General features: G+C 42.3%; 1 protein-coding gene across 2 annotated transcripts in view; it reads right to left on the reverse strand.

Moving 5' to 3' along the window:
* eda2r (ectodysplasin A2 receptor) overlaps window positions 1–12,147 on the reverse strand; it is an 84,615-nt gene that overhangs the window by 3,067 nt on the left and 69,401 nt on the right. For both annotated transcript variants that reach the window (XM_072271318.1, XM_072271316.1), the window contains exons 9-10: window positions 6,479–6,980; window positions 1,563–1,612 (exon numbers count right to left, since the gene is read on the reverse strand). In XM_072271318.1, the coding sequence (XP_072127419.1) occupies window positions 1,574–1,612; window positions 6,479–6,980 (541 nt within the window). In that variant the 3' untranslated portion in view covers window positions 1,563–1,573. The remainder of the gene's footprint in view (window positions 1–1,562; window positions 1,613–6,478; window positions 6,981–12,147) is intronic.

Here is a 12,147-nt window from a genome sequence, read left to right on the forward strand (position 1 = left end):
GTCGACATATGCATTGCTCATCTATCATGCATTTTACCTTCTCCCTCATTTGTTGGAGGCCTCCCACGAAATTGGCCTGAGCCTCCACCCCAGTTGCTGTTTTAGCATATTTTTCTGGGTGTGCTATGATATCCTGGGGCAAAAGTCAGCAATACATAATCACAATTTATAAATCTGATAATTGGTGTCACTTCCAGTGTTTGAACTCGAGTTAGATTACAGGAAATCTCAATACGTGGAAGTTCTGTATTGCAGAAGACATCTTAAAAATATCCAGTTCATTGTTAATATAGAAATTAATTATATTGTTTGTAGACTTTGATTCTGATCCAACAATTTGCCCTTAATCAATTCTTTCAAAACACGAAGCAACTGATCAATTATCTCTTGGCTTCTTGTTGGGCACCTCTGGCACTAAATAATTGATGCAGTATTTCAACACAAGTTACAAGCAACTGGAAATATCCTATTAACTTTTGTGTGATATACACATAGAAGAAACAATAAACCTTACTAAAAACTCTCCAAAGAGATATGGCTCATTTGATTTCCCAGCTGCATGAATACTGCAAACATTACGTGCCTCTTGATTTAATAAAAGGAGCTTGCATTCAAGTATTAAATATCATGGATCAAAAGTTAGGAGGCGTGGTGGTTTTAAGGTGAGTCCTAATGAAACAAAGATGAGTGAAAGAACAAAGTGGTTTGGGGGGAGGAAATACACAGTTGGGAGTTAATAAGAATATTCAGAGTACGACATAGCAGGTTAAAGAGAATCTAGGAGTAATTTTAAACACAAAGATGCATATTACAAAGACAGAGACTAACATAGACTGGTAATGACAAGAGTGATATATGCTTGGTACTTGTGTAATGCAAGACACAGACAGCAGCATTGTGAATAGACTGAAGTTTACTTTGGATCGAGGGTGGGTGTCTAGCCAGGAGACCTTTCAAATAATTTACTTATGGAACAAATAAAATTCTGGTTGAAGCTTTTGAGTATAGACAGTAGCCTGTATGGTTAGGGTGGTAGAAGTGAGAATAGTTCAACTTGAAATGGATAGGTGGTCAGAAAATCAATTGTGAAGAACCTGGTTTGATCCAAACCTCAGACAAGGAAGGATAAGAGTGGCAGGAGGGCAAGGAGTTTATGTCAGGGGTTGAAGGTGATGGATTTCCAGTGATCAGGCAAAGTAATTGAAATTTCAGGAGAAGGTATATCCTCCTTCAATAGCATCGCAACAAATGGCCTCCTCAAAGAGGTGTTTTATTGCCATTTAAATAGTGGTCATTATTTTAATTGGTGTAGAAGAAATGAAAGCACAATGGAGAAGATAGTTATCTCCAGCTCCAATTAAAATCAACCATGGCAGCTCAGTGTTGCTTATCAGGAGGAAAATGCAGACGTACATTGTTTTTTTGTAGAGACAGCAATTTCTAAGAAAATATTTCACTCTGTTGACCATCCAAAAGGAGAATCAATTCAGAAAAGAATCCACCAAGGTAGGTAAAGTGGTAAAAATTGCAGAGACTGGGGGAGGGACAAAGAAAAGACTTACCTTGAGTAGGTTCATGGGCTTTTCTGACCAACGTTTTCCAAATCAGGGATCTAATAAGGAAAGATGTACATTAGCTGGACAGACTGAATCAAATGGTAAGAACCAACAGAAGGATGCATAAGCACATTCTAGAAAAAGATATTCTTCAAGATTCTGGAGCCGGTAGCGAGCCGCACAATGTGGCTTGATCTTTTGGCAAGGCGGTGACCAGCTCTAGAATCTTGAAGTATATCAATCACAGTAACTTTATCATAAAAAGGAACAGGTGATCACCCAGATATCGCAGAACTCAAGGCTGAAATGCCTGAGACATCCACATAAAGCACCATGAATCTGGGCCTAATCGAAACCAAGGAACTTCACCAGAAAACAGATGAAATAATAGTTCTGATGAAAGTTCTCAGACTGAAACATCAACTGTTCATTCCTCTTTATAGATAATGCCTGAATTGTTAAGCTCTTTCAGTATATTCTGCGTGTTGCTCTGAATTTCCAGTACCTACAGAATCTCCCATGTTGAAAATGAAATAATTTGATCAATATCCTCAAGTGCCCAATTCAGCTTTGGAGATCAGAAGGATCTGCAATTTTATGCGTGCATTTCTCTATAAGTGGGGATAAAAAACTTTGGCTTTCAGCATTAAATCCTTGCATAGATTTTGACTGTAGGGTGCATTCAGCTCCACAAATATAGTTCCATTAAAGTCAATAACCAGTTGAGCATAAAAGATCCAATTTATTTCTAAGCGGACTGTTCTGTTCAGTGTTCAGGCTGACAGTTAAATGTAAAACTAACCTTAAATAATTGACCTTTTGTTTAACACCTTTTGTGGAGTCTTACTGTGTGCATTCAGATGCCTTGTCCTCTAGCTTACAATGGTGTCCACACCTCAGAACCACTTAGCACTTCAGGATCTCCTGATGTCATAAAAACTCTCCATAAGAATGTCAATCTTTTCCTTCCTTACCTACAACTAGGCAGCTTACTTCAGGAAACTCTCAACACTAGGTACAAAAGCAATATAAAATAGGTTCATGAGAAAAAAATAATTTCACTCTGAAGTCTGAAATTTTCCAAAAGTAGTTGCAAAAACAAAACCAAGTTCATGTTGTTCGTCCTTCATAGTCAAGATAACCATGGCTTCAAAGTCAAATGGGAGATTGGTGGCTGTGGGTCCGGAGGTGACTGATGAGGCCAATCTGGGCCCTGAAGGCTCGCCCACATGTGGGACACAAGTGGGTGGGTGCTGTCGTGGCAGTGGATGCTGCTCGGGCCTTGCACACAGCACGCTTTCGTTGCACCTCGATGACGCGCCTGACTTCAGCTGCACGGGCTCCTGTGGTGATCTTGCTGCGCCAAGCTGGACGGTCGAGGGCAAGCGTCTCCCACGTGTTGATGTCGACACCCAGGCCTTTGAGGGACGCTTTGTGGCAGTCTTTGTAACATTTCTTATGCCCCCCGACTGAGCGCTTGCCCTGACACAGTTCTCCGTACAGCAGCTGCTTAGGCAATCGGCTGTCTGGCATTCTGACCACACGTCCAGCCCACCTGGCTTGGGCTTTCAGCAGGAGGGTGTAGACACTGCAGAGCCCAGCTTGTTCCAGACTTTCCATGTCGGGGACTTTGTCCTGCCACCTGATGTGGAGGAGTCTGCAGAGACAGCTCAGGTGAAAGTGGTTGAGCTGTTTGGCGTGTCTGCTGTAGACAGACCAGGTCTTGCTGGCATAAAGGAGGGTGGTAAGGACCACTGCACAGTAGACCTTCAGCTTGGTGGTAAGGCTGAGTCCTCTCCGCTCCCAGACATTCTCACAGAATCTCCCAAGTTCATAACCACACTTAAATTGGAAGAAATGGTGAAAATATACAGCAAATAAAGATCCAACTACTGACTACAAGTGGGAGCAGAGACTGATTAAGTCTAGGACGATGGTCCAAACTGAATTTCTGATGTAATTCTACCCATCGGCTGCTGGAATGCAAAGGCTGTCTGTATGAATGGTGAGCTAGCGAAGGTGGTGGTCCTATGCAAGGTGGTCCTGGGGGTCACTTCAGAAGTGACATTGTAGCCCAGAGTCTACCCCCTACACATTAAAGAGGAAAGAGAGAGAGAGAAAATTGGACCACAACAACTGTGCATTGGGTATAGCTATCATAAGTCTCACAATGACCTAATCCTCCAGTAGCAATGGAGGAACAAAGGAAAATTCAGAGAAAACAAATGGTCATAGCATCTTCTCTGAAGTTAAAGGACAGTGAAACAGACAATAGACGATAGGTGCAGGAGTAGGCCATTCAACCCTTCGAGCCAGCACCGCCATTCACTGTGATCATGGCTGATCATCCACTATCGGTATCCAGTTCCTGCGTTATCCCCATAACCTTTGATTCCACTATCTTTAAGTGCTCTATCCATCTTTTTTTTGAAAGCATCCAGAGACTTGGCCTCCACAGCTTTCTGGGGCAGAGCATTCCATATATCCACCACTCTCTGGGTGAAAAAGTTTTTCCTCAACTCCGTTCTAAATGGCCTACCCCTAATTCTTAAACTGTGGCCTTTGGTTCTGGACTCACCCATCAGCAGGAACATGCTTCCTGCCTGCAGCGTGTCCAATCCCTTAATAATCTTATATGTTTCAATAAAGTAAAATGGAAATAACCAGAGAGAAAGAAAATTGCTGGTCTGAGGTGAGAGAACTCTCAGCTAACAGATTTTTGCTTGGCAACGTGTGCAAAATGCTGGAGGAAGTCAGCAGGTCAGGCAGCATCCATGGAAGTGAGCAGTCAATGTTTCAGGCCAAGACCCTGCTTCAGGACTGGAAAGGAAGGGGGAAGATGCCAAAATGAAAAGGTGGGGCAGGGGAAGAAAGATAACTGGAAGGTAACAGGTTAAACCAGGTGGGTGGGATAGGCAAAGGGTTGGGGAGGAAGGAACCTGAAAGGAGAGGAGACTGGATCGTAGGAGAAAGGACACTGAATCATTTTCCAGATAAGTGCCTTTTGGAGATGTCTAGTTACTCAGATGCCTTTGAGAGCATGACATTTGCACGTCTCCCACATATCACACACAAAGCCAGTTTGTCTTATTTTTGCTCTAAGCAACACAGGTCACTGCAGTTCCATATACTTAGAAGGGCTTGGAATTGGTGCCACTCCTAGTGAACATAAATCTCATGATCAACAGTTTCCTAATGTAACAAGTTTGGGCTGTTGACCAAGTTCCATGACAGCATGACTCAGAGTGCTACAAGGACAAAGAGTATGTGAAAGGAGGCATCACATGTTGATGCAAAAATACAGGAGCAATAGAAATAAAGAAAAGCTCTTTCAGCTTTCCAGGAGATGAGGTACAAAGTGTGTTATCATTGGTTGTTTTAAATCAGGTAAGACAGCCAAAAGAAGAAAATTCAAAGTTAAAAGCAAAACACTCCAGGGTCTCAACGATACACTACTTGATCCTATTCTGTTGAACTCTTTAAATTATGTTTTTATATTTCAAATAAAAACATTAATGACCTGAGCTCTCGGCTATAATTGATAATTTCAAAGTCCATTGAGTTGCAGTCTTCCTAAAAATACAGGATGGAATCACAGTATACAATCATCAAAACTAATCTCTATAAATACAAATATTTAATTTGACTTGTTATTAATGTAATTAATGCCCCTAGTTTTAAACAACTGGAAATGGAGCTATTTATTTTTCAAGTGCTGGATTCCTATATAATGAAGACACAATTTGAACTTCTTTGACATTGTAATAACCTCCTCCTATTTGACTGATTTAAGTGGTACCACTTATCAGACACTTATTGAAAGAGTAATTGACATACCATTACTTGACTTTGAGTAAAGACCTTTCCTTAGTAAAAGATCTTTTTAAGAGAAGATGAGGACCCCAGGTAGAATAGTGTGGCAGGATCTCAAAACTAACAAAATCCAATGAATTCCATTTAAAGATAAATAACCTGAAATTGCATCATCAAGCTCTGTACTTGCCTGAACAGCCCCACACACTAAGCAAGGAAACCTGACCAAAAAAAAACAGGCCCAACCAGGGAAGAGTAATGGGGGCAAGGATAAGGAGGATGTTTCCTTCGAGAGAGGAGAAGCATGTAGAATGTGAAACGTTGCAACTTCTGGACACAAGCTGTGATTGTACTCTGTTAATTCTGCTCGGCTGTTTGTAGGTCTGAGCACTTCATGGGGCTCAGTTTAAGATCCTAAGGCTTGCAAATTTGTACGCTTTCCCCTACCCCCCAACTTCTTACTCTAGCTTCTGCCTCCTTCCAGAACTGATTAAACGAATCGACCCAAAACTTTGGCTGTTTTGATACCTGACTTGTTGGGTTCCACCAAAATTTTGAGTGCTAATGCCAAGGATGCTAACCCTAATGCTAAGAATCTCTTTCTATTGCATTCAGCATCACCAAAATAATTACAAATGTTTTTCAAACAGCAGGAATGTATACACTTGTATTTCCTTATACACATCTCCTCCGTTGTCTAGTCGTGAACACCCACATCACATTGCCATACCCTTCATAATCAACATTCTGTATTTTAAAAGAGAAAATTTGTTGTTAAGAATATGAAAATGTTAATCAACAAACATCCTTTCTTGTTTTACATTCTCAAATGTTTTCAAGTGTTTATTAATGCACATGAATGCTTAAAAACATAGCATATTTGATTTATTTTATTGGTTATGTGGAAGGAAGCCTTGGTGATACAAGTGATTTTTGTGTTTTCCACAGGAAGTCTCCCACCTTTTTTCTCTCGGCATAGTATTTGCCCGTTTCTCACTTGGAGAAAGGAAGATAAAAGGGTGAAGAGAAACAAGTTTCCAATCATTTCCAAATGTGCCTGAGACATCAAACAACATGTCATTTTCATTTTAATTGAAACAATTGCTTACCCAGTTATTCCCAGCGGATGGACTGTGAAGCTGAAAGTTACCACATCTAATGTTGTGGCATTCCTCTGATTTGCTCTCACTACGCTTCCACATCCACAACTCCTTTGCACTAGGATCAGCTCTAATGCTACCGGAGGCTGTATGAGGCCTTACATGTGGTCTTGAGGGCTGGTAGTGTGCTGCGGTCTCATGGGCCACGACAGTGCATTCATCTTGTACATCCGCCACATATTCTTGCAGGTCCAGCTCAGTGCATTCAACTGGGACATGCTGCAGTCTGCTTTGGTACCTGGAGGCACAATGCACCAGAGCGGTGTTGTAGCCTTCTCCCACAGGCAGAATACTGACACCTTCATCACATTCCAGGAGGAATGTACCATCTAGTCCACCATTTGAAGATCTTGGGGTTGGACAATTGCTGCAGCCAGTTGCTTGGACCAGTGGTTGGCCTTCAGGAGAGCCATGTGGAACGGAGCTAGAGAATGTAGCACATGTAACAGTGCTGTAAAAACAAAAATAAATGGTTATTTAACAAAACCTTACTCAGTGACTACTTTATTAGGTATCCTTGCTTGCTAATGCAAATATCAAATCAGCCAATCATGTGGCAGCAACTCAATGCATGAAATCATGCAGATATGCAGACACATTATCACAGAAATGGCGTAGGATTCTATGCACTTCCTTCTCAAAACTATCAGATGAAGTTGCATGCAGTACTAGTATTCTGCTTTCCATTAGCTCACTGAAAAGGTGGGGCTGTTTTCCAGATCAAAGAGTAACCATTAATGCAGCAGGGACCAGGGATTTCCTTGCTCTCCACGGACTAACATGGTGCCACACTGACATTTCGCCTGTTGTGTTTAGCAGCACTGCAAGTGGCACCTTGTCAAAGGCCTTCTGAAAATCCAATTAACCAGTATCCACTGACTCTCCTTTATCTATCCTGCCGGTCAAATAATTCCTTTAGCTTTGTCAGGAAAGACCTCCACAAAGAAAACTATCTTGGCTTTGGCCTATTTTATCAAAGTAGTCTAAAAATTCACCATTAATAATGGAATCTAAAATATTACCATCTATTGAAGCCATGAAACTATCTGGTTAAATCACATCCATTCTTTCAAAAGCATGCATGCTTGTGGAGGACACAGGTGAGAATGCTCCATTCTGAGAGTCCAAAGCAGAGATGGAAAGAATCTCGGTTTCAACGTAGTGAGGACTGAGTGTGAGAAGAGGTCAAAGAGCTAGAAAGCAGCAGAAACCCCAGAGGGAGAGCAGCAAGAAGTTCCCACTGCCACTTATCTCTTCCCTCATGGTTCCCAATCTTAACTGCTTTATTTACCAGAGTCCACCACTGGTGGCCCTTAGTGTTCCTCTTAATCTCCCTCTGATAGCTTCTCCACTTTCCCCCTATAGTACCATCTTCTCTTCTCATTTCGGCCATTGGGGAGGAGGTACAGGAGCCTGAATTCACACACACTCAACATTTTAGAAACTGATTCTTCCCTTCCACCATCAGATTTCTGAACAGTCCGTGAACCCATGAAGACTACATCGTTATTTTGCTCTCTTTTTGCCTTACTTACTCTTTATATTTTTCTTACTGTAACTTATAGTATTGTTATGTATTACCCTGTACTGCTATTACAAAACTAATTTCATGATAATAAACCGGATTCTGTTTCTCCATATTTTGTCTTTTTCTTCGTCTCCATCTATCACTCACCTGCTACAGTCTCCCAGCTCCACACCTCCTCCTCTTCCCCAATGACACAATTGGTCTGTCACCTTATATTCCCCTCCTTAGTCCACCAGTCACCTCAGACTCCTTTCTCCTCTTTATACTAGCCACCTTTCCTCCCCATCCTCAGCCCCATTGCAGGGTTTCACCCGAACATCAGCAATCCCTTTCCTCTCACAGATGCTGCTCAACTCGTTGAGTTGCTCCAGCAGATTACTTGTTGATAGTGAGGAAAAACTGAAGCAATTAATTTTAAGTTCAGAAAGAAGGGGTTATAATCGAGGAGTTATGGTACTGTAGTAATATTAAAAATAGCATGATCGTTGTTTGCTCTGGCAACCTAATGCTGATTTTGATTTCTGTACCTGCATTAGGGCAACAGATGAAGTATTATGCAGACTTTATTTTGATGTGAACAGGTTCTAGGCAGTCACCTGCAGCCCAAGGGGCTGGATATTCCAAAAGGTTCACATGAAATCTGTTTCGAGTAGCATGAGGTGACACACAAAAACAACATTCTACTAACCACATGCATAGACCAGCTAATCTGTTGTTGAATGGAATTTAAAACAGGGCAACCAAAGGTCAACAATACTCTCATTCCTTTTGTTGAAACAACTCGAGTATATAATGCCAGAGTCTGTTTGCTTGAAGTTAATCAAATGTTAAATTTCACCTGTTAATTCTTTGTGGCTTTTGTGATATTCCTGATACCAAGTCCAAAAGTACTGTATGCCCATTTCATTTTCTTCTCTGCTGAAAGCCATTGACTAAATTATGGCAAACAGGATTGGTATAGATGAGTACTTGATGATTAGCATGAAAAAAATAGACTGAAGGGCCTGTTAATGTGAGTTATGACTTTACAATAGGAAAAAATTCATCTTCCTGCTTTGCCCTGCTGTGCTAGTGACCCCATCACAACAAAATGAGATCCATGATTCTCCTGACTGCCAAAGTAACAAGTTAAAATAGTGAGGGGTTGTCAGTAACTTCAAAAGGTCTTGACTAAACTAACAAAATGCTTACAGTGACCACTTGGAGACTCACTGTAACTTGCTCCTGATGGGGACTACATACGTGGCTGTCAGCACAGAGGGGTAGGCGGGAGGAAAGGAACTGCCGAGGTTTCGGGTTGAAACCACAGGGTTTTGAATCAAAATATTCAAGATTCCTTTCTTCCCACAGGTGTTGCTGAACCTGCTGAGTTCCCCCAGCACATTGTTTGTTACAACAGCTCAGAATCAGATTTAATATAAGTAGTGCAAAAAAACCCAGAAATAAGTAAGACTGCAAGACGTAGGAGCAGAATTAGGCCATTTGGCCCATCGAGTCTGCTCCACCATTTCATCATGGCTGATCCAAATTTCCTCTCAGCCCTAATCTGCTGCTTTCTCCCCGTATCCTTTCATGCCCTGACCAATCAAGAATCTATCAACCTCTGCCTTAAATATACATGAAGAGCTCGCCTCCATAGCTGCCCATGGCAAAAAATTCCACAGATTCACCACTCTCTGGTTAAAGAAATTCCTCCTCATCTCCGTTCTAAAAGGATGCTCCTCTATTCTGAGGCTGTGTCCTCTGGTCTTAGACTCTCCCACCATCGGAAACATCCTCTCCACATCCACTCTATCAACATTTCTATAGATTTCAGTGAGGTCACCCCTCATTCTTCAGAGTTTCATCGAATATAGGCTCAGAGCCATCAAACACTCTTCATATGACAAGCCATTCAGTCCTGGAATCATTTTCCTGTACCTCCTTTGAGCTCTCTCCAGTTTCAGAGCATCCTTCCTAAGGTAAGGACCCCAAAACCACTCACAATGCTCCAAGCGAGGTCTAACCAGTGCCTGAAAGTTTCAACATTACATCTTTGCTTTTATATTCTAGTCCTCTTGAAACGAATGCTAACGTTGCATTTGCCTTCCTCACTACAGACTCAACCTGCAAATTAACCCCAACCAAGAGAAAATCTGTAGATGCTGGATATCCAAGCAACACACACAAAATGCTGGAGGAACTCAGCAGACCAGGCAGCATCTATGGAAATAAGTACAGTTGACATTTCGGGCTGAAACCCTTTGGCAGGACTGGAGAAAAAACACTGAGAAGTAGACTTAAAGGTGGGGGGAGGGGAGAGAGAACCACCAGGTGAGAGGTGAAACCTGGAGGGGGAGGGATGAAGTAAAGAGCTGGGAAGTTGATTGGTGAGATGAGGTGAGAGACGGAAAAAGGGGATGGGAAATGGAGTAGTCGGTGGGGGGGGGGGGGGGCGCGGCATTTACCAGAAATTTGAGAAATCGATGTTCATGCCATCGGGTTGGAGGCTACTCAAACGGATAGCCTCCAACCCAAGTGTGGCTTAATCACAACAGTGGAGGAGGCCACGGATGGACATATTGGAATGGGAATGGGAAGTGGGATTAAAATGGGTGGCCACTGTGAGATCCCGCTTGTTCTGTCTGCCAGAAAGTTTGATGGAGTGGATGTGGAGAGAATGTTTCCTATGGTGGGAGAGTCTAAGACTAGAGGACACAGCCTCAGAATAGAAGGTCATCCTTTTAGAATGGAGATGAGGATGAACATCTTTAGCCAGAAGGTGATGAATCTGTGGAATTCTCTGCAGGTATCCAGAATGAATCCACAATTCATTTTGTAACAAAAGAGCAATGCCACCTCCTCTGCCTTCCTGCCTATCCTTTCATTACAATGTCTATCCTTGGACATTAAGATCCCAGATATAACCTTTCAGCCATGATTCCGTGATTCCTAATACATCATACCTGGCAATCTGCAACTGTGCTGCAAGTTCATCTGTATACTGCATGCATTCAGATACACCACCTTCAGTCCTGTATTCACACTCCTCTATTTTGTCACACCACGCTCGACCTTTTGATTCCTAACTTTGTCTGACGTCTTACCAACATCTGCCTCTGCAACCTCTCCACTAACTGTTCTGGCGCTCTGGTTCCCATCCTCGTGCAACACGAGTTTAGACCTCACCATGAAGCATCAATAAAGTAGTGAGGTAGTGGTTTGCTGGTACAGGAGGCTATCAAGAAGGCAAATTGAATGTTGGTGTTTATTGCTAGAGGGAATGAATTTAAGAGCAGGATTGTTATGCTGTAACTGTACAGGGTACTGATGAAGCCGCGTCTGGAGTACTGTGTTTATTTCTGGTCTCCTTACTTGAGGACGGATATACTGGCTTTGGAGGTGGTGCAGAGGAGATTCACCAGGATGAGGGAATTTTAGACTATGAGGAGAGATTGAGTTGCCTAGGACTGTACTCCCTGGAATTCAGAAGAATGACAGGAGATTTTATTGAATCATATAAAATTATGAAAGAGACAGATAAGATAGAGGCAGGGAAGTTGTTTCCACTGGTAGGTGAGACTGGAACGAGAAGACATAGCCTCAAGATTTGGGGGAGTAGGTTTAGGATGGAGATGAAGAGGAACTGCTTTTCCCAGAGAGTGGTGAATCTATAGAATTCCATGCCCAATGAAGCAGTGGGGGCTACTTCAGTAAATATATTTAAGGCAAGGTTGGATAGATCTTTGCTTAGCAGTGGAATTAAGGGTTATGGGGAAAAGGCAAGTAGGTGGAGGTGAGTCCATGGCCAGAAAAGATCTTATTGAATGGCGAAGCAGGCTCGACAGGCCAGATGGCCGACTCCTGCTCCTATTTCTTAGGTTGTTCTTATGTTCACAGGTTCAATGTCCATTTAGAAATCAGATGGCAGAGGGGAAGAAGCTGTTCCTGAAATGCTGAGGGTGCGCCTTCAGGCTTCTGTACCTCATTCCCGACAGCAACAGTGTGAAGAGGGCATGTCCTGGATGGTGGTGAAGTGGCTATACTCAGCCATAATGCTCCCTACCTTCCTCCAAAAGCTAACATTTAAATTTATACCTCATTCTTCATG

The sequence above is a fragment of the Mobula birostris genome, chromosome 10 (genome assembly GCF_030028105.1).
Source record: "Mobula birostris isolate sMobBir1 chromosome 10, sMobBir1.hap1, whole genome shotgun sequence".
Classification (NCBI taxonomy): Eukaryota; Metazoa; Chordata; class Chondrichthyes; order Myliobatiformes; family Myliobatidae; genus Mobula; species Mobula birostris.